We start from the raw sequence: 23310 nt of genomic DNA on the forward strand, positions 1-23310 counted from the left end.
AGCCTTTCAACTGTTTTGTCAGTGTTTTTCATCCAATGCTGATGATGTATCTGGTCAATGAAAATATTTTAGAATATCAAGACACAGTATCTGAGATCCTGGCACAGTGAAATTATACTGCCAACCATATGGGATTGATTTGCCATTATCCAAAAAGTCCTTGTTAATAAAGACAACAAACATTTCAATGGTATCAGTTTTTCACCTGGGGCTCTTCCATATAGTTTAAGATATTTGAATACCCCTTGATAGCTTTTCACTGCTTTCAGCAAATGACCCTCTAAATGATCCCACTAACTTTAATCTGTGGGTTTCTTATTGGTGGCAGCACAGCTGAATGAAGAGATTTTCTTGTATTTATTATTTTCTTTGACCTTTTCAGTCCAACTACCTGTTTTGTTGTGAAGGGAAGTGTATCTTTGAGGGCTTTTCTGGGAAAGATGCATTAGTTTCTATGAGCTGTGTTAATTTATTTGTATCTGTGCTTATCAGTAGACATCTCAACAGCCTCTTGTTCTTGACAGTTACCAATTCTTTCCAAGCTTCCTCATCCAGTCCTGTAGTTCCTGTATGTATTCACATGTATTAATTGGCTTGAGATATTGCCTCTCTGACTTCACCTCCTTTTCCTCAAAGAACTTGCCTTCTACTTGCCCTATTTAATCTTAATAATAAATGTCGTATTCCAGATGACGCATTTCGTAGGAGAGAAATCAGCCTTCAGAGGAGGCTGCTGAATTCAGCTTCAGAAGAGATCAGAATCCCACATAACTAACCTTTTTCTAATATGAAAATAGAGCTGTTGAAAATTATATATTCGCCTTTCAGCAATCCTTGTTTCCCAAATAAATGTACAAAGTTTCTATATGAAAGCAATTCAGAATCTTGCCAAATAGAACAAAATTGCTGAAATTTTTCCCTCACAAAAAATGAGTAATTCCTTCTTGAAAGTTTTCTTTGATTGGTTTCACTCCTGTGTATTCAAGATTTGCAAACTCATCAAAAGACATAGGAGCTGTATTTCTGATGGAAAAGCAGTGGAATATTCATGTTTCTACATCATCTAGCTGACTGAATTATGTCCTATGTCCGTTTCCCTCCTTTCCCCCCTCCCCCCCTCTTTTTTATGAAATGACTCCTTGATTACATAGACTAGGAGCCTCTTGTGACTTAGGGAAGGGATATGAAGCTTATTTTCATGTTATTCTTAATCTATGGCTTAGCAGATGTTTTGCTGTGTAATAACGCTATGATCTATAAACACATCATAAAAAAATGATTGAGATTTCCCTGGCTAGAATGAGGATTATGTTGGGCTTTAGCGTCAAGAGTCATGAGAATTAGGTGTTTGCAAGTCAAAATCCATCGTTTTATAAAGAACTTCTCAGTTATGAGAAGTAAATGTGAATACCAACTTGTGAAATGTTGAGTGCATGGTTGTTAGCAGTGCTTTATGTGAAGTTCAGATCAGTAAGCAAAATCAGCACAAAATATCTTTCTTTTTATAAAATGATAAGAGGGTCACAAACTTGTAAAAATTTTTGGTTTTTTATCGTTTCCGTTTTCATTTCATGACATTGTAAGTGTTGTGACATCCACCTAAACTATTTTTCTTCATAGTTCTTGGGGTTTCAGAATAGGTAACTTGTTTATCTGTCTGATACTCATTAATTTCTGTTATTCCTGCCAAGAAATCTTTTCAATTGCGGGTAGAAAAACCAGCTGTGATGCTGCATTGTGTTCTCAACATTTTCGTCAGTTGAGTCAGCTAGGGAGCAGGAAGGTTTCTGCTGCAACTCAAAGGCCTGCCACTCCTTCTCAGACCCTTTAACAAGTAGGAGGCATCTTTGAGGGAAGAACTGCTGTTTAGTAACAGAACTTCCTTTTTTCTGCCAGAAGGCTAATACATTGTCCTTAAGAGTAGTGTTATTAGTGTATTCTTTTAGGGGAATAAAATGAGACAAATAGTTATAGCGTAAGTCCATTTACTATTGACAAGTGGAGATATTTGTCAGGAACATGGGGAGAGGTTGCAATCTACTTTTGACTGTAGAGGATTTGTCTTTTCCCTTCTTTTTTTCCCCATGAAGGAAAAGAGAAAAAAAAAAAGACACTGCAATCACTTGTGAGTACCAGCCTGCTTAAGAAGAGCAGCTTCTCTAGCACAGTGATTTCCACACCCCACTCCCTTTGATTTTTGGGAGGAAAATGATGTAAACTGTGTGAGGGAGAACTGTGATCATTGGAAGGGTGACAGAAAATGTTTAGAGAGTGGAAGTGTGCTGATGTGAACCATTTCCTCTGTGTGTAGGAATAAGCAATAGGAATTCTAATTTAGAGATACATCCCACGTCCTTCTGGTCCCCTTTGACTAAAATATTTCTCAATGAAGTAAGAGATCTCTTTCTTCTTCTGTGTTGTCTCTTGTTCTGTATTTTAGATCTGTTTGGTTCTAAGTGACCTTTAGTATGTTATAAACTATCTCTAATTCATATAAGAATAGGTAAAAAAAAGATATTACATAAAATCACTTTAGGGTTGAGTTGTGGGTTGTTTTTCCTTGTTACAGTATGCACACAGATACAAGATGTCATGTTTAATTTGCTTGCACAGGTCTTGCTTTTTGTGCTGTTACATAACAACAATGTTAGTGGATGAAGGATAGGTATCATTCTATTGTTTTTACTGGTAGTATATTTCTAAATTGGTGTCTCTGTCCTTTTTAGAACTGAGGGAAGATGGTTTCCAGCCTCCAAGCTATTTAGTACAAGGAGTGAAGGCTTTACTTACTGCTTTAAAATTATGGATGAAAAAAGAAGTAAGTATAAGTGATTTACTTCGTTATTTTGGTGAATTCTGTTTTGATTTAGAGGTAAGTGAAGGTCTCTGTCCTGTTGAAGTTTAAGATTATTTTTATCTGTTAGTGAGTACTGAAGGGCTCTATGGAGAGCTTGTACTGCTGATTGCGGGGAGAACCATCATGACAATTTTAATTCCATGATTATGGCTACTAAACGTCTTTCTAGACCAATTAATAAACTCTTGCATGAAGCTGATAGAACTAGAGTCTTACTTCACCTCAGGATGGGATAAGAATGCTAGAGGGTAAGCTGATAAGATGGGGCTTTTTTCTAACAAATCTTTTTATATAGCTGATTCATCCTAGTCTGAGGCAACGGGGGGATAGAATGCTCTGATATTTAGCATTTTCTATTAATGTGAGTGCTTTGAAAAGCAAGATTCAGGTACACCTGTATTGCTGAAGAGTTGATTTAGGATTCAGATGGGGGATATTAACTACCGTTGAATGCTGTCCCTGCTGAACATTGTCTGACTCTTGCAAATTTGTTGATATGTTGTCTACACTGGCTATGCTGCTGCTCTGCTCTCGAGGAAACCTTATTATTTTTGGCACAGCACTGGACCTGGCCAAACTCCATGAGTTTTTTCATGTGCCTGAGCTAATAAGCCCTCTTGGAACCTGTGCTTCTGAGAAGTGCTGTTTCTGGACATGCAGTTTGGTTCTGATTGGCTTATTTTATTGCTGGCCATGCTTACTTGAACTGACTCTTGGACATCTGTTTGGTCTTTCTGCCCACAAGCTCTCCTTGTAAGATAGTTTACTATGCAACGGGAATAATGTTAGCACAACGTTGCATCCGACATAATGAGCTTTCCGGAACTGAACATGAAGTGTAAACACATATAGTTAATCTGTGTGGAATCTGCTAGAGTCCAGCCTGTGTAGCATTACTAATTCCAGGTGAACCTTTGCTGATCCTCTTTGACACTTCTGAGTTGATTCTCCAGTGTCTGTCTGTGCCATTCTGGATCAAAGCTCACTAGTAAGCAGCGTAACAGTATTTTCAGGATGTTGCATCTAATCTGTTAAACCATGTGAGATAAGCAAATGGGTAATCAGACTGCTAAACTGAGATTAAACATACCTTGTATAAATCCTTGTTTTAATTGATCTTTTGAGGTCCCTTCCAGCCCTTGAGATTCTGTTATTCTATGATTTGAAATAAGATTGGAATTACTGTTTTCTAGGTTTCTAGAGGAGATTGAGGGGAGACCTTATTAACATTTACAAATATCTAAAGGGTGTGTGTCAGGAGGTTGGGACATCCCTTTTTTCTATAGTAGCTAGCAACAGGACAAGAGGTAATGGGATGAAGCTGGAAAACAAAAAGTTCCACTTAAATACAGGAAAAAACTATTTCACTGTTGAGGTGAGGGAGCCCTGGCACAGGCTGCCCAGGGAGGGTGTGGAGTCTCCTTCCTTGGAGGTCTTCAAGACCTGTCTGGACACATTCCTATGTGACCTGATCTAGGTGAACCTGTTTCTGCAGGGGGGGTGGACTAGATGATCTCTAAAGGTCCCTTCCAACCCCTACCATTCTGTGATTCTATGATTCTATGATCTCTTCTTTGCAGCAGGCCATGTGCACGATAGGATTGTAGTTGTATGCAGCTGAAGACGAGAGGAGCTTTGTATGTTGCTGTATAATCTGCTCATGAGGAGGATTCCAGACAAATTCTGAAAAATAAATGACAAATACTCCTCAAATGAGAAGCCTGCTCATGAAGTTTCACATTCATGTCATGGAATATGTCTTCAAAAGAATTATCTTAGTGAATTGTTTTAAAGTATTTGCTGAAGAATTTCAAACTCTTCTTCGGCAGGGCAGTGTTATCTTCATTTCAGCATTATTTAAAAAATTACAAGTTACTAAGAATGGAGTTTGAGTGCTGCTAAAATTATTCCAGTTTTCATGTCTTAATTTCAAATCCCTTTGTGCAGGGCTTTTATCAGTATGTATATCCTACTTACTTTGGTGCAGGTCATCGGTCTGCAGCTTAGTTGATGTATACAATAATGATTATGACCTATCCAGTTGTCTGAACTCCTGTATTTGCGCTCTGACTTCCATCCAGCTTGCATAAGCAACACGTCTCAGATTCAGTTTTTCAGAGGTTTGATTCATGTACCAGTAAGGTACATGGGTAACTGCTTGGGTGTAATTTTTCTGTGTGTTTTTTTAAAAAAATATATTAGGAGCTGTTATAGAAGTAAAAACCAAGGGTTTTGTAAGTATTGACATACTTAATTGCGATGCTAGTCTCCAAAGGTGGCTAGATCCATTTGCCTCCTAGGGCATTTTTTAACGTCTGTGTCTCTTGATTTAAGACAAGTTTCTTTTTCCTCTGTATATTTGCAGCAGTTACAAAGCCATATTTTGAAGCTCTTGAATGAATCATAGTTTTAAAAATTCTTTTCTTTACCTGCAATGTGTATCTGACATATTTAGGCCATTTTATTGCCACTGTTCTCCCTAGTACAAGAGACTTTTTCAGTCCTAGAGGCAGCTTCTTCCTTTTCCAAGAACTACTATGCAGATATTTAACCAAGTTATTTAATAATGATTTAATAATTTTTCAGACATGGAATCTCTAGGTATTAATATTTCCTGCCAATCCTTTCCTTCTGTCGCATGGTTAGATTATATACCTACTTGAATTTGTTCCCATATTTAAGTGGCTTGGATGGATATTTTTTCTTTTCTTTTAAAAAAAATAATGGTAATTACTCTGCCATGGCTTAATTTGGGAAAGCTTTGATGTAAATAAGTACCTTTTATAGTAGCAAACAAGTGAGCTTGCCAGTGGAACTTACTTTGCTCAAAGAGTTACTGTAAATAATACTGGCAAAATAAAATGTGCTTCTGATATAAACTATGTTTGCATTAGGAAGTCTTTTCAGTATTTTTAAACCAGAAAAATTTTGAAGTCAGAGTTTAGGATGGTTGCATTAGTCACTTCCTCTTGAAGTCTCCATGGACAAGGAAGGCTTGTGGGAGAATGAAGTCCTGAAGTAGAAAGGACTGAGTGGTCCTAAAATGACGAGTAACTTGCTTGAAAAAGGATACAGTTCAGTGGCAGAGGTACTACGTTCCCAAGTGTGAATGTATAGAGGTGATGCATTCAAACAGTGAACAATAATAAAGAATAGCAGCTGATTTATTCTTTCCTGGTACTGGAATTTATGATTATACCATGGTTATACATCCATGTTGCCTTTTTCTTGGGGAGGGAGGAGAATTCATTTTAATAACTGAGAGGAAACCAGGTTCAAGGAAATACACATACAGTATCAAATTGCTTCTAGCAATGATTTTGCTGATAGTTTTGAAATGTGAGCAGCTGAAAGTATTCATGGGATGTGTTTCCAATACAATTGTTGATTAAGGGGATAGAATTCATGTCCATCATTCTGATCGGTGTGTGAGTGCTGTTCTGCCTGTTTAATTCTAACTAAAAGTCTTCTGGGGCACCTTTAAACTATACATACAAAATACTAAACAAACTTTTTACTAGATCTAACTGTAGAATGTTTGGACTTACTAAGGTTATATTTTTGTTTTTATGTGTATGGAAGCCTGCTTTTGCATTGGATTTGGACTGGATAATCTCCAGAGGTCCCTTCCAATGCCTACCATTCTGTGATTCTGTGGTGAAATCTGCCTCTCATACCGTTTCAGAAGATTAAAAGGAAGATAAACTGTTACAGCTTTTTAAATTTTTTATGGGTGAATGATATTTTTTTAACTGCTTCCTCCAGCCTATTAGATTCTAAATAAGTTAAGAAGATAACTTTAAAATGTGAAATGTGAGGCAGATGTCTAAAAATCTGGTTATTAGTGATTATTATTCTTGATCTGTTCCTTAGAATAAATTTTTGCCATGGTGAAATTCCCTTAGTCTTTAACTGTTTTGAAGGTCATGACTCTAATGAGTTTCTGAAGTGTGGCTCTGTACTGACTGTGCTAAAGGGAAAGAAACAAAAAAAGCTTATCACTGTACTGAGAGAGGGCGAAAAAAGTTAAGTGGTTTTCAGTATGGCTTTGTATTACCTCTTCACTGGATTCTTAGAGACATTGAGGGTTATCTTCTGCCTTCCAAAGCTTGGACTGGAAGCTTCAGTGTGTGTGTTTATCTGTCCTGGCAGTTTGCAGTCATTATTACAGAAGTTAATATAAATATATTTTATCTTGTAAATTTGTTTACTTCTGCTTTTATCTGAAAAAATGAGTTGTCTTTTCTTTCCTCTTTGCATACAGCTTGTAACAGAACATGCCTTTGAAATTCCAGACAACATTAGGCCTGGGCATCTCATAAAAGAGCTCTCAAAAGTGATTCGTTCTGTAGAGGTAAGAACAGAGGCAACCCTACATAAGTCTACAGAAAAAAAAAATCTTTGAATCAGGGAATTCTATAGTACTTGTGATTTTGATTGACCATATTCATCTTCTAATTCATTTAACATTGATTTAACATTCACTTAATAATAAAAGGTCAAGAGGAAAACTGTTGGAAATGCTAAGCTATGTGTGTTTCAGATAAAGAAAATGTATAGTGAGGGTGTTTTATGTATTTCTTTATTTTAAAACCTTAATGGTGACATTATTTGTAGGTCAGCATTTCTGAAATGTTCTCACTTATAACCACTTACTGTGAATAAGTTGCTAAAGAGTTTAATTTGAAATTCTAGGTTTATGCTGTTCTATTTACCCTCTTGTTTGTTAGTTCTGGTCCAGTTGTCATTGCTTTTGCTCTTTCTCTTACGTTTTCTCAATATTTGTTGTATAGTCAGTGGGGTTTTTTTCTTTCTTTTTCCCTCCTATACCAGTACTTTGTTCATTTATCCTTTAATGGATATTGATTCTTGAAAAATTCTCACATTCACATGCGCAGTTCTGAGAACTAAAGAGAAGTGTGTGATCTGTTGACTACCATACATGTCTGCCCTATGCTGCCTTCATGCCTTAGTTTTTGGTGATAACTTTTGGTGTTTAGCACTGCTATTATGGGAGAGTACAAAAGCCCCAAAAGGGAAAGAGGTGCAGTAGAAACTTTGTACTTCAAGTCCATAGGAACTCCTCTAAAAGGTCTAATGATTTTATTTACATAATTTACACTTAATTTAATGACTAAGAAGCAGCACTTAAATATGTGGATTTATTCCTCTGAGACTATTCTGAAGTATGTGTTTTTAATTAAAGGAGGAAAACAGCAAACTAGTTAAAACTCAGGGAATTCTTGGTGTGTGTCCAACTTCACGGTCTTCACATGAAACAACTTCCCCTCACCACTCCAGACGAAGGGTGAGGAAGCTGCGAGACCATGGTACCAAAACTCCTTCTAACCTGGATATCCTGGAACTCCACACTAGAGAGGTACTGAAAAGACTGGAAATGTCACCGTGGGAGGAGGCAAGTATTAAGTTATGTGCAATAAAACCAAACCCAGAGTAGATTTCTGATCGCTGTTGAAAGGGAAAAGGTTTAAACAGGCTACTACTCTTTGTCATATGAGACATGATTCAGTTTGGTTTTGTTTTCTTTCTTTTGAGTTTTCCTGATAGGAATTTCTCTCCTCTTTGTTAATTTTTTTTTGTTGAGGTTCCTTCAGCCTTTTGGTTCAGAAGATGCTGTGAAACTGCTGCCTACTTCAAGAATAATTTTTGAATTAGGATTGCTGTAGCTACCCAGTGGTACTTTGATTCAGTACAGTGAAAGAAAGGGAGCTTGCACAACCTTGATTTGGTGAAGCTTTGGGACTGCCTGCTTCTATATGTGTTTTTAGAAAGCTGGTTTTTATAGTTCAGTTACTGTAAACCTTGGGTTTTCGTCACGTTGCTAATTCATCTATGACTGTGCCTCCGTACCAGGAAACCTAAGGCTGTCTTTGGTCAGCATTGTGGGGCTTTGGACTTTGTGGTCCTATTACAAAGGTATCATGGGATGATGAGTGAAAAACAGTCTCTTCAAAAATTCTTTTTTTTGTATTTGACCTTATTCAAAGAATAGCAACAGAAATGGGAGGAGGAGTGAGAGAATATAAGGAAACAAGTAGCTTTATGAAGGGAAATTAATAGTTGAGTATAAGAAATGGTGACAAATTTAGTTGGGACAAGATGGACTGTCATACTGATTTGGATCCTTTCATAGATCTTCATAAGGCATGAACAAGAGACATTCATTTAGCCCTCAAATACAAGAAGCTGAAATTAAATTTTGCCGTAAATAGTTAAACTGTGCAATTCATTGTTACAAACAAATGTTTTGGGGTATTAGTCATTGTCATTTAATGTAGAAATATTTGTTTATTATCAATATTGACTTATAAAGAAAAATAATTATTTTACATGATCCTGATTTGGCACATAAAATGTGTTGCCAATTGCTTCAGAGTGTATGTCAAATGTAAATTGCCTTGAGCTAACAAAGTTCTGCTTATGGCAGGTTGCTTTCCATTACTGATGTTTTATTATCCTGTAAATCAGATCTGGGATACTAACTTCAGGGACTAGAAACCTAATCTGGGAGTTGCCATGTCGACTCCAAGCCCAGCTTCTGGCTTGCCTGTCTGTATTGGTATTTCTTTGTTTTGAATACAGTGATAATTCCCCAAAAGCCCAAAGGAGTGTTCTAGTGAAGTTGTAGTTGTTTCAGGTGCTTCAGGAGAGTATAGATGATTCAAGAAAGTAGAAGATGCAGTCTGCTGTTTTTCACATCCAAGCATGTTATGTCCAAGCTTTCCTCAGTTAACCATCCTGCTGTTGAGTTTCAGCTTTTGTGGAGTGCAGAGAAAATTTCTATTTATTCATAGAAATAAATAATAATCAACATTGCTTTTACTTCTTTAGGATACTGCGAGCTCAAAACTGAATGGGAGATTTAACAAGCCTTTTCAGCCATCTTCTACAGTACCCGAATGGCGAGCAAAAGACAATGATCTTCGCCTTCTGCTGTCAAATGGAAGAATAATTAGGTACAGAGGGATTGATTGTGGATCACTTCTTCCTAGTCATGATGGTCTGCAGCGTGCCAGTTGCTAATAACATTTCTGTTTGTGGAGCTCTAAGTTCCTTTTTACCAGTAAGATTCATGTTAGGAGTGTAGAAGGGGAATGTGTTGCCTGTTGTGTCTGCTGTCCCCTAGTGGAGCCACGGTCATGTAGTGAAGAGGAGAAGGTTCTTTCATGTTCCTTTGTTACAACAATTCATTCAGTTGCTCAACTGGGTTGTGCTCAGAAGGGAGTGCTTCGAATTAGAAGTGGTTGCTTTGTATCCAGTTGTTAGAGCGATTCTCATTAAAAATATTCTGGTGTAAAACTTTGCATCTTTATGGAAAGGACAAGTGTACAGGGAGTAAAATGGGAGTAGGTACAATTTGGAATGAAGAGATGAGCATAAGGGAATGTTTCTGTTGTATCTCAAGAGCCTGTTATAAATAATGAAAGAAAAAACAATTCATGTTTGTAAGAACAACGTTGTTTTTTTTTCTTGTGAGACAGAGATGAGAGGCGCCCATTTACAGATCGAAGTCTTTACACAGCAGATAGTGAAGATGAAGATGACAGGACAAGGTCGAAAAAGACGACTGTTAAGGTAGTCCACCAGTCCTCAGGATTTGAAGGCGAAGGGAATGCAGATACCCAGAAACCACTGAACAGTAAGTTTGTCTCTAAGTCTTATCATTTGAACTTTTTGATGATTTTGAGGGGGACCTAACTATTGTGAGGTCCTTCAGAAATTTTACCAAAGTACAAAGAGGATAAAGCATTAGCTTGGAAAAGTAATATTATAAGTCACAAGAAAACATTGGTCAAATATTATCCATCTACTGAAGAAGCTAACAGGATAGAGTTGAAAAATAAAACCTTTTTTTGTTAGTACCGTTGTGAATAGTGAAGGTGTAACTGATATTCTAAATGAGTATTTGTTCTTTTGGGTCTGTTTCGTAATGTCAGAATGATGATTTATCTTGACCAAAATATACTTCTGTGTGAAAAATTAATAAAATAATTTACTGTAGAGAATAAAAGATCATAACATACAATTTAATTTTAAACCTATCTTATATTTTAATTTTCTGTTCCAATTTGGTGGTTACCTACTTGATCATACGATTATACATGTTCTGCTAATAAATAGGTTTATTCCATAGAAGTGACCATACATTATTTGGCATCAATAAAATCATATACTTTCAACCTTTGCAGTAGTCTTCAGGGCTGGGGAAGAATTTAGGTTATCCCTAAAACAATTTAACTCTACTTTCCAACACTTTAAACCATCCTTCACTAGGAGTTAATCTCTTTTGGTCTTTCCACGGCCTCAAGCCTTCCTGTCAAGTGTTCAGCAGTGCTGATCACATAGTATATTAGCAAAGTATCAATACTGAATGTCTGTTTTCAGTGCCTATTTTTGATAACACGATCTGTGCAGTGGCAAATTGGTCTTTCACATAGCTGTTTAGTTATAAAAGTCACATCCTTTCATAGTAGAGCTTACAAGGGCTCTTACAGAGGGTGTGTATTAGGAAACTGAGGTCAACACTTAAAAGATAACAAGATTCCCCTAGTTTCCTGAACAACAATCTGCAACAACATTTGATTCCATTGTCAGCCTGGTTAAAGTATTAAATTATTTTTGTTAAAACAATTTGTAATCCCTGATGACTGTGCTTCCAAGGGTCACAGAGTACAGTATTAAAAAAATCTGTGCGGGAAAGAGATCCCTCTTGAGTACTCAAGAACCACCAGGTGCAAATGCTTGTTGAGTGAAGGTGTATGTGGTGGTTTTTCACTTTCAAAATTTAACTAAGTTTTACACTTGAATCAAAGATCAAATCAAACAAAGAAATGGTAGGTTTTGCTCAAAAGTGTTGTTCTTATTTGATACAGAATGTTGTAGTGTGTATCTAAGTAGTGTACTTAGAACTACAAGTGAACACTCAGATTGTTCTTCCAGAAATTGAGCACTCAGGGCTACCTCTAGTGTTTTAAATTGAATAGTGAGAGTCCTCAAACTTCTTTTTTTAAGTTCACTTTTATTTCATTATTTTGCCTTTACTGAAGGTCTACAAAATGAGGGGGAGAGAAGATAGTCTTCTGCAGTGAATTCCATTAAAGAAACTACCTGTTTCTGTAACAACTGCCAGCTTCCATTGTTCTTACTGGGATTTAGGCCAGGGGCAATGTCCGCAGAGAGATGCTTTTAAACAGATCAGGCTCTATATAGCTTTGTGTTTCATGCCAAAATCCTGGTTCTAAATAATGACCCAATGTTATCAGACACACAAAGATCAAGTGCTGTGCTTAATAGAGCAAGATACTTTGTGTGGATGAAAGGCAAGTGATTTAAGAGGTTTTTTGAATTCACAGTAGCTTTGCCTGATCTCACAGATAACAATTGCTTTCATTCACCTGATTTCTGTAGTATTCCTCTCAGTCTCTGAAAGCATGCAGGGCCATAACTTTATCTGAGGGTAGACTGATTCATTCTAAAGTAACAATGTTAATTATTGAGGTAATTCAGAAAAACAACAAAAAATCCCCAAAACTCAACTTGTATATTTAGACTGATTTTTTTGTAAGGCTCAGTTACATATCACATTCATGGATGAAGACAGGAGGAGACCTAATTATACATGATGTGATGTTGTAATCACAGAATCTCAAGGACTGGAAGGGACCTTGAAAGATCATCTAGTCCAAGCCCCCTGCCAGAGCAGGACCACCTAGAGTAGGTCACACAGAAACTTGTCCAGGTGGATTTTGAATGTCTCCAGAGAAGGAGACTCCACAACCCATCTGGGCAGTCTGTTCCAGTGCTCCGTCACCCTCTCAGGGAAGAAAATCTTCCTTGTGTTTCTTTGGAACCTCTTATGTTCCAGCTTGTACCCAATGCCCCTCGTCCTATCATTGGACATCATTGAGAAGAGCCTGGCTCCATCTTCCTGATACCCGCCCTTTATGTATTTGTAAACAATAATGAGGTCACCCCTCAGTCTCCTCTTCTCCAAGCTAAGGTAATGATCAGTAAATGTATCTGAAACCTATATGTGAAAGAGAAGGGTGAGAAAACTGCAGTAATCTTTTGCAGGGGAGTATAGAAAGTGGGGTAGAAAATGGAGAAGCAATTAAGTTTTTATTTTATTTTTTAAGAGTATAAAAGAGAGTAGCTTTCCTGGCTCTTTGAACAGTCTAAGGCAGAAAGAAAATTGGAGAATAATCTCTGACTGCTTTGCACAGAGCTTGAAAAATATAGAAGTGTTAAAAATGAAAGATGGTTTGGCTGCATATAGGAATATTGGCATAGCCAGATTGGATCAGAGGCTCATACAATGTGTTATATCATACATACTAGTACACAGCCCCAGATGAGCCAGGAATATCTCAGTAATGTTAGGTGGCTTAAGCTGTACAGTCTAGATCATATTACCAGATAGCAGGCAGATAACAAATAATTTATCCCTCTTAGTAGGGTGTTGTCAGTTAATCTCTATGGGAGGGCAAGAAGGCTTCTGAAGTATAAGACTCAAATGCAGATCATTGCATTTATACATCTTAGTATTATCTGTATGTAGCTAATTACGTACAAGTCCAGTCACTTTTCTGTCTTGCTGAATCATTTGCCATCTTATAGGAAGACTCACGCTTCTTCTTAATAGTTTTGTCATTTTAATAATGAACGCTGGTCTGGGAGAGTGAAGGAGTCAAGGTGCATGTTCCATCCAACAGTTCCCGGAGAGACTTGAGTTTCTTCTCAGGTTATCCTTGATTGAATAAAATCAATAAAATCAATTTAAGACAGAAAGAAGAAAAATTCCTGATTTCTCATGGTGAAGTTTGTTAATTTTTAAATTGTGGCTCATTATTTACAAATTGATTTTTGCCCATGATCTAAAGCTCCACATGTGAGCATATCTTTAATTGTTCCTGCCACTTACTTTAAATTGTCACTTAGTTTGGAGCAATTTTTTTCTTTTAGAAAGAAAATAGTCCAAAGGAAAATTCATTTGAGACATGTAACTTCTTTTATGAATCATGCATGATGTTGCTTATTGTAGAATCTTGTTTGCCTTTTTGAAATGAGCTTAAGATTTGAGTTCTCATCAGAAATCCCATGGGGTTTTTTTTGAGCTACAGTAACTTAGTATATTAATTTCATTGTCATTTGTTGAACATTATTTATCTTGATTTCATGTGTAGTGTGCTCATTTACTGTGTTTGGATATTCCTCACAGTTCTTTCTAATACTGTATTCAGTTTAATTAAGTCTTCTCTAGATCTTAGTCTTAGCTACACATTTTATTCACTTTCTGACAACCTGTCTCATTCTTATCTTTCTCCTGACTCTAAAAATAATTTCTGCCTATGCAGTGTTCAGAATTTAATAATATCCCTTGACGTATATTTATCTATTTGTGAGGTTTGCCGCAGTCTACAATAGGAACAAAGTCCTACTAGAATTTACACTGTATGTAAAGTTGCAGGTACATCGTTTAAGCTTATGTAATGAATGAGCTCTCAAGAGCTGTGTTCTGCTTATGCAGTTCCTTATACAACTATGCTGAAAGCAAGCCAACACAGATCAGAAATAAGTTCTGGAATGAAGACAAAGTTAAAATCTTGACTTGCTTTTGGCATGGTTTTATATGGAACTAAAAAGACTTTAAAAAGTTATGTTGTTTTCTTTATCCACTACTTTGTTGATACACATTCGTAATTTTGTTAGTTCTATTTGGCTTTTCTCCAAAAGACTTTTGCTAGTTAAACTGCATATTATAGTCTTTCACAAATTTGTACTTAGTCAAGATTTCTGCCAGCAGCCTTGACACAGGTACACATACAGCCCACTGACATTGAGCCTTGGATTCCAAACACTTACAGTGTGTTTCTACTTGAGGTTGTTTGGGACATACACTGTCTTTTAAGAGCATGTGCTTCTGAGAGCTGCTCAGCTACTTCATATTTGAGTTCTTTCAGTGCTCAAAGAAAACTATGTGGACTGGGTGGCTGATCTGATTGGTTGCTTTGTCACATGCCAGTGTTTTTGATGTCTATTTTGACACCTTGTTCTCTGATTAGTACTTTATCTTCCTACTACAAAAAAGCATGTCTAAGGTTGGTATTTCCTCTTCTCCTCTTCCTTTTCAGGTGTTTCAGTGATGAAAACCAATGCAGATATATTGTGTATCATCATAGTAATATTTTAATCTTCTTTAACAAGTCTGTGTTTTAACCCTTAGCAGCAGCTCTATAGTAACACAAAACAGGCAGAATTTGCCAGTAAATTGTGATGTAAAAGTAAAATTGCAAGTGATGCGTTGATTTTTTTTACCTTTATATCACTTAATATCCTCTGACTTCCATTGTTTAGTGTTTCTGTATAACTAGTTTTATTTTTGATCAAGGAAATTTCTGGTTGAAAGACTCTTAAGACACAGTAATATTGAAGATTACTTAAGTTCTTCTGAGTCCCACTTCTCTGACCGCAGCCTGTGTACAAAAGCAAAAATTGTCCAAGAGGCCACCTGTGGAGTTATGTGCTCTACAAGAGCGAAAAAGTACTGCTGCACCTGATTTTTCTTCCTCTGACTTCGTCCAGTCAGTCACTTGAGGAGTCTATTGGTCAACAGCAGGCAACTCACTAGACTTTTAAGCAAACTTGACTTGTGAACCGGATCAGTGTATGGATGCGCTTTTGTTTACAGGCTGTTAAAAACTAAATATGTATTCCTTATTCTTAACTTCCAAAATAATTGTGAAATATTACGTGTGGTAAATGTTGGGTCTTACATTTTATTTTTTGCCTCTGCAGTGTTCTTTGAAAGTGTGAAATCAGAACTCAGGAATGGATCCTCAGAGTACTCTGATATTTCTGATTCAGAAGAATCTGAGCCTGATTGCACTACACAGGTAAAACTAGTAAAAGTCACAAAAGTTAATGAAGCAATTAAATATGGTTTTGCTCACTCATTTCAAATTTATCCAGCCAAAGTTTGTGTTAAGAGCAATAATGTAGTTAGTTCTTGCTCACGTTAATATCTCAAACTTAACATTCGCCTCATTTCTCATTCATTGTAATGCTGGGAAAAATTATGAGATATGCTATCTTGAGCCAAATTTTATGATCATCTTTGTCATTGAAGTGAGGCTGGCAAAGGATGAGCCCCACTCTGGAACATGAGAAATCTGAGAAAAGTTAGATCTTATGTTCATTTCTTCCATAACAAGTCTAAATGTCATAATTAGAATTATAGATTCTAATTACGGAATCTATAATTAGAATCTATAATTCTAATAGAATGTGTAGAATCATAGATATATATATTAGAATATCTACCACACAGTTTCATTTTAGGGCATGATTAAATGGAAACAATCTTATAAGCCTTCAGTTATTTAAATGGATGTGGATGTGGGTGTCAGGAGGTTGGGACATCCCTTTTTTCTATGGTATCTCGCAACAGGGTATGGTGTCAGGACATGGTATCTATTGTATCTAGCAACTGGAAAAGGGGTAATGGGATGAAGCTGGAACACAAAAAGTTCCATTTAAATATAAGAAAAAACTATTTCACTGTGAGGGTGACAGAGCCCTGGCACAGGCTGCCCAGAGGAGTTGTGGAGTCTCCTTCCTTGGAGGTCTTCAAGACCCACCTGGACATGTTCCTATGCGACCTGATCTAGGTGAACCTGCTTCTGCAGGGGGGTTGGACTAGATGATCTCTAAAGGTCCCTTCCAACCCCTACCATTCTATGAAATAGGCTGAGGTGGCTAAATCATATTGAAGTGTTTCAGACTACTTGAAATAAAGGGGAATCCTCCATTTCAGGGTCTAAATTGTAGTGAATTCTTTACAACAAAACGGAGTATAAATATACACACCCGTGTACATGTATACATATTTATATGCATGTATTTAAGACAGCTTTTAGTATTTAGAAATGTGCATATGTATATGCAAATATATTTTATGATTTTTTTTCCCTTGAGAAAGTATGCTCTGACTTAACCAATTTCTACTTTAATTGTATAGAAGTAAAATGCTAGTGGGGTGAAGTGATTACCTCAAATATTTGTTTTGTGCTTCTGGAAAGCTAATGCGTTGGTCTTTCCTTCAATCGTCAGCCTGTTATATGATGTTACAAGAAGTTTTCACATCTCTACATTTTCCTTGTTGGCCCAAATTTATTTCTAATATTTGTTATCTTCCATCGTTACTTTGTCTACATGTTGAAGTGATGGGAACCTTCATGATGTGGCTTCTGGTTTCCTAAACTTCATTGTCAACAACTTAGCTCAGCAGGCTTCCTTTTTAAAGCACAGAATCAATAGTTACTGAGAAACTGTGTTTTTGATTTTTTTCACAGGAGAATGTAGACAGTTTTAGATTACTTCATCGTTGAGTGAAATGTTTTATATTGATACCATTTACTCTTTTAGTTCCTTCTATATTATTCTACTTCTTAATTTCTAGCTGTATCTAATGGAATAATTATTCTGTGTGTTTAAATTTGACTTTTGTATTGATATATCCAAATATGAACTGTCTCAGTAGCTCCTGTAAATCCTTTTTGTACGTTTTTGTATTGCACCGAAGATCTTAACAAAACAAGATAGTAGCTTTATTACTAACATTTAGTTGTAGTTATAATTTAATTGCCCATTTGTATCACTTTACAAGTGTCAAAAGATTAACAAGCTGCTCTCATGAATGGAGCTGTTGTATAAAAACGTCCCTTGGTGATAGGATGTACTTGATTCATTCCAGTTCTCTTTTTGATGGTAGGGATAGTGGTATCAGTCATGAAGGGTTATGGTTCCTCCATGTTCTGATCTTCCGCTTTCAGAGCTTGTATTGAATATAGTGTATACTAGTTGGCTTGAAAAAAAGGTGGCGTTCTCTGTACTTGTTGAAAATTGGTTAGTTTGAATTATCAAGATGTAACATATGTGTTGTAGCCCTAGCTTTGCATAAGGGCATATTGAATCACATATGGTTGATCCACCTTTGAGAAGCTCCTGCCCATACAAGCTGTAATCTCAGCAGGAGCTGAAAAGCCTTTTCATTCATGAAGTGAGGCTGTGCCACTGGAAGAGAGGCAACAGCTGTTGTCTCTCTGCTCCTGCTGTGTTCTGGATTTACCTGAGAGCTTCTGTGACTCATCAGAGATATTGGGCTGCTGAAAGCTCTGGTTTTTTTTGTGAGAGCAGGAACCAGAAACAGTTACTTAGGTCGGGATGTGTCCTGTTATATGTAATAGTCGTCTTGGATTCATGCTTCCATATTTTTTCCCCTCTGTTTTGAATGTTGAAGTTAAGAATAATCACTGTTCTCACTAAGAAAACGCAACGTTTTGTGCATGGTTTAATATGTGCAGTGTTTTCTGTAAGAAAATGGATTTCAGAGATGCATTCTATTTTGCTGAAGCATCTACTCATGAGTGTAACAAAATCTGGATGTGTAGCATCTCAGTTGCTGTATTCAAATTAACTGCATTCTGAATAATATATATTTTTAAAAGTTGAACCTGGAGGTTTTTCAGATTTTTACTTAGCTTAAGTTAAGGTAGTATCTCTATTTAGGAGGCATGATGATTTCCTCTTATTTCAGCAGAAGGATTCCTCCTCAGGGGAGTCAGAAAGCTCAGGTGATGAAGAGAAACAGGAAGTAACATCAAATTTTAAAGACGAGTCTAAGGTCACAAGAGACCTTTGTCAAAATACCCAGAAGCCATCCAGAAATGAAACTCCCATTAAAAAGTAAGCACATTGTTGGCATTTGTTTGCAAACTGTTACACCTTTTTGCACATATTTATGATTCTGCTTTATACCCATGTAAAAATCAAAATAAATTTCGGGTTCTGTTTTGAACTGCTTAATACTCCTTTATTCTAGGGAATGTCCTACCTCGACAAGTACAGAAGAAGAAGCTATTCAGGGCATGCTTTCTATGGCAGGATTGCACTATACTACATGTTTACCAGTTCATACTCAAAGCACAGACTGCACAGATAAAAGAACCTCTCTTCAGGAACACAGAAGCTACCCCAGGAGTCGGCATAAAGACAAGCAGCCATCTCAGAGCCACAAAACGATAGAATGTGGTAGGTATCTGAACTAATGACACTGCTGCACTCTGCTTTTGGACAGACTGCTCAGAATAAGCACTCAGATTTTTAGATTTGTAGTCAAGTTTTGAAGTAAATCAGAAGGACATTTAAAAACGTGTGTTCTTTGGTTTTCTTTTGTTTTTCTGTAGAAAGTAAGTGTTAATTCTGAAAATTGGGGCAAACTTAGCTTGAGAGGTCATCAGAAAACATCTTATAAATATTGCCATCTGAAAGTTTTGTGGTATCCTTACAAGAGTGGGAAAGTTATGGCTAGGTTGAAGATTTAGTCTCCTCATTGAAAGTGTAATCTTTAGCAAAGATTGATAGGGCCTTCGTGATTGCAGCTTTCATGGCATGTGTGTTACTTAGATATCCCTAGGAATCTGCCTGGTGATTTTTCATGTATCTTTGGAAGGCATATTTGGCGTTACTCCTGAAATTCTGCTGTAAATGCAGTGTGTTAAAGGAGATTCTAATCTGAGGAGGAGAATTCAGAGGTAACTTTTTTTTGTCAGTGGCCTTTTGATGACTGTGGAGAACACACATCTGTTCAATTCATTTTGGGAATGACAGACAGCAGAACATTAACACTAATCTCCTTAAAGGAATCACAATCACTCCTTGGAACAGGGAGAAAGAAAGACATTACGTTTGGTAATTCCTTGCTTGTGAAGGAAATGGAAGAGGATTATAGCTTTGCTGATGTGAAGCAAATGGAACCCAGACAACAAAGAGGGTGCTAATTCAGGCAACTAAAAATATGTAGATTTTTGTTTATGTGTATAACAGGAAAGACTAATATGATATCATGGACTGTGTTCTGGTAACTGAAACTGTGTGTCCATAAACCACACAAAATAAATAATTAAACCTACCACCAGCAGCAGAAAACTGTAACCATCAAACCACACAGACACTTACAGTGTCTTTCCATCTTTTCTGAGTTTTTTAAAAACCTTAATATCCAGGTTTCTGAGTTGTAGTGGATTGATGCAGGCCGGTAGCTAAACAGCCCCAGTCACTTGTTCTCTCTCCCAGCCCTGAAGACAGAAGGAGGGAATAGAAAGAGCAAAAGTGAGAAGATTCATGGGTTGGCATAAAGACAGTTCTGAAAGTGAAGGAAAGAGGAAAAGAAGCAAGTGGTGCAAAGCTAATTACTCATCACTGTCTGCAGGCAGACTGCCACAGAGGCTGTCTCTCAGCAATAGCCACCTTGGAAAGCCACTTTTCCTCTCAGCCTCTCCCCCAGTTTTTGTTGCCAAGCATGATGTTACATGGTATTGGAGTATGCCTCTGACCAATTAATCTGTTCTGGCTATGTCCCCTCCCAATCTCTTGCCTACCCATAGCCTGCTTACTGCAGGCAGAGTGGGAAATGAGAAAGCTGTGATGCTTTGCAAGCACTGTTCAGCAACATCCAATGAGATCAACGCTGTTTTAGCAACAAAGCTGAAATACAGCACTGGACTGTTAGGAAAAAAATTACATTCCATCCTGATACAGTACATGAAACTGTGCATCTTAGCTAGAATGTTTTGCAAAACTTTTCAGTCTCTCCAGATTTGAATTGTTTTGATGTCTCGGAATACTCTTAATTTTACAAGTTAACTGTATTTCAAATATATTTCAATGTGGACATTTCTTCTACAGACCTGTCAGCATTGATTTTCCATATCCTTGAGGAGTTGGACTAGATGATCTCTAAAGGTCCCTTCCAACCCCTACCGTTCTATGGTTCTATGAAATGTTGTACCTGAGTAACACATCAGTGTTTAGAAACAAGTCACCTAATAATACTTGAAAATTATGTGTCCATCTCGGTATGAACTCCTCACGATACAAAGCCGTAGTAGAAAACTGTAGTGTAACAAAGAGAATAAACTGTGTTCAATGTCATTTCTTCCAAATTTGAATGATATTTGTCTGACCTTCTTACTGTGGTATATGGGTCTTTAATTAGGTATATTTATGTTGCGAGATTGTTTTCTCAATTTAGTATGTAGAACAAAGCATCTCTGACAACTTCTCTAGGAAATATTTTCCATTGTATTTTCCTCTCTTTCTCGTTTTAATTTTAAAGCCATTCAAACGTATAATTAACTTTGTATTCCTAATTATTGACAGTAAAATTTAAGCTTGTTGAACTTCTCTTTAGGTAGGTCCGTGAAGGAGGAGGAAGGAGACTTGGGAACTTCGGCATGGGCTAGACACCTGAATGAAGCTTCGAGGATTACCCCTCAGGTAAAGCAGGGCTTCAAATATTTTCAACACATTTTTACAGGGAAAAAGAGATCATGAAGTTGTAAGTACAGAAAGCATGGTGTACAGGCCATTCCATACTGCCTGTCTGATAATAGATACTTCTGATAGCCGAGTTATACGTTTGTTGTGTTTTTTGTTCATTGTTTGTTTGTTTTCCTCTCAAACTCTCTTCTCTCATTAAGATGCTAGTGTTAGATGCTCAGGGCAGTATCTTAAAAAGGAAAAACAACTTTACAAAAAAAATTGTGAGTTTACAACTCAGTCTGACTGGGAAGCACTGTATTGTTTATTCATTGTTATTCCCAACCAAAGCATCACAACAAGGGAATCTGTTGATAGTATTTATAGTAAAGATACTTGCTTAGGAAATTGGTACTGCCAGACTGATTCAACCTTTCAGCAGTCAGCAAGTAGGATTCTGGCAAGGAATGTGTAAAAGAAAGGTTTTGTGTCTCTTACACTGTGAACTTTAGTATTTCTGGACTTGTGTGTATTACATATTAGAACAATTAATTAAGTAGAACAATGTAAGTTGCCAAGTAACTGCTGTTTAAAAGCTGTATTTTAACTATATGTTTGCTAGGTTTCTTGTAAGAATATCTAACCACATGATGCTCCTTAGAGTTTGTAATTGCCAACTTGGCACTTGTTCTCTCGTTATCTGAATATTGAAAACAAGTTGTTTTGTTTATGTAGTCAGTCAATGGTCAGTCGGTGGCTGTGGCATGACTTTCTGTAGTGGCCAGTTTAATCAAGAGCAATTGCACTTGTTTTGATTACTGCAAACTAAAAAGAAAAAAACAGTAGAGTACACTAGTATGTGTAATTAACTCCTAGCATTGCCTTAAGTGTGTATGGAAAAGATTGCACAGAGATACTATATTGTATCTTATTTTTAAGAGGTATCTATACTGAAAGAAATGTTGAAATCAGAAGTAGTCAGCCACTGGTGGAACTGAAATATCTTTTTCAAAGATACAGTATTATAATTAGAAAAAATGGAATGAACTTGTAGCCAGAAAGTATTATCTTCCACTTTTCTTCTTCTCCTTATTTCCATACTAGGATACAAATAAAACTCAAAAGTATATCAAGAAAGAGAGTGCATCAGAAGCCAATCATAAAGTTCAGGAAAACAGAAGTATAGTCCACAGCAACAGCTTGAGTTTTCAGCATGGCAAGTATACACGAGACTCCAATCTAATTCAAGGAGAATGTCAGCTGAGTGATGGCAGCCTTAGCCCTGACAGGCCGTATGGTGAAACGTCCTTGTCTGTACCACTTCATCCAACAAAGAGGCCAGCATCAAATCCACCCCCTATCAGCAACCAGGCGACAAAAGGTAATGGTTATCTCTGTCCTCTTGCCAGAGGTCGTGGAGGGGACACTAGGAAGGGGAGCTTGTGAACATCAAAAGAGCTGTTAGATGCAGAAATAGGAAAAAAAAAAGGACTTAAACCTTGAGGAAAAAAGGAAAAAATGGGCATCTGGTGGACACTGAAGAATTGGCAACAGAATGTGTGGAGGGAGAACTGGGAGAGATCTGACTGTATGGGTGGGTGGCCAGATGCAGCTTTCATGGTTGCTGTTGCACCTCTGGAGGCGAATCTGTTAGGCATTTATTACAGGGAGCAGAACCACAACTGTGCTCTGAAGCACTGGCCTGAACCAGATTTGTTTATCAAACTGAAGGTTTCAAAGCTGTGACGCTTCTAAAAATAGTCTGATGATCCTACTTATTTACTTTTTAGTTTCTAGTTTTATTTTCTAGAATTCACTCTAGAAAACTTGCTTGAGCAAAAAGCAGGAAGCTCAGTTTAGCTTCTCCCTCTACCCCACCCACTGTCCTTCCCTGGACTGGAATCATTTGTAAATAATGTAGTCATAGAATCATGGAATGGTAGGGTTGGAAGGGAACTTTAGAGGTCACTTTATTTATGATGATGCTAACCAGAGTTTAAAGAAGAATGAGTACTGTTTCTATACAGCTCTGATTCCCTGTTTGTTTGCTCCCAAACGAGACAATTGAAGAGCCTTTTTCCTTTTTTTAACCTACCTCAGGTGACAGTTTTGCC

At 37.0% G+C, this 23310-nt stretch overlaps 1 protein-coding gene across 2 annotated transcripts in view; it reads left to right on the forward strand.

Annotated features, from left to right (window-relative positions):
• Positions 1-23310, forward strand: part of KDM7A (lysine demethylase 7A) — a 70494-nt gene that overhangs the window by 42083 nt on the left and 5101 nt on the right. Inside the window, exons 10-19 of one of the 2 annotated variants that reach the window (XM_062011048.1) lie at positions 2727-2818; positions 7122-7211; positions 8064-8273; positions 9710-9834; positions 10360-10517; positions 15674-15771; positions 18474-18622; positions 18759-18967; positions 21129-21214; positions 22301-22577. In XM_062011048.1, coding sequence (XP_061867032.1) covers positions 2727-2818; positions 7122-7211; positions 8064-8273; positions 9710-9834; positions 10360-10517; positions 15674-15771; positions 18474-18622; positions 18759-18967; positions 21129-21214; positions 22301-22577 — 1494 coding nt within the window. The remainder of the gene's footprint in view (positions 1-2726; positions 2819-7121; positions 7212-8063; positions 8274-9709; positions 9835-10359; positions 10518-15673; positions 15772-18473; positions 18623-18758; positions 18968-21128; positions 21215-22300; positions 22578-23310) is intronic. The other variant, XM_062011057.1, reaches the window with a different exon arrangement.

This window comes from Colius striatus, chromosome 1, assembly GCF_028858725.1.
Source record: "Colius striatus isolate bColStr4 chromosome 1, bColStr4.1.hap1, whole genome shotgun sequence".
Taxonomy (NCBI): Eukaryota; Metazoa; Chordata; class Aves; order Coliiformes; family Coliidae; genus Colius; species Colius striatus.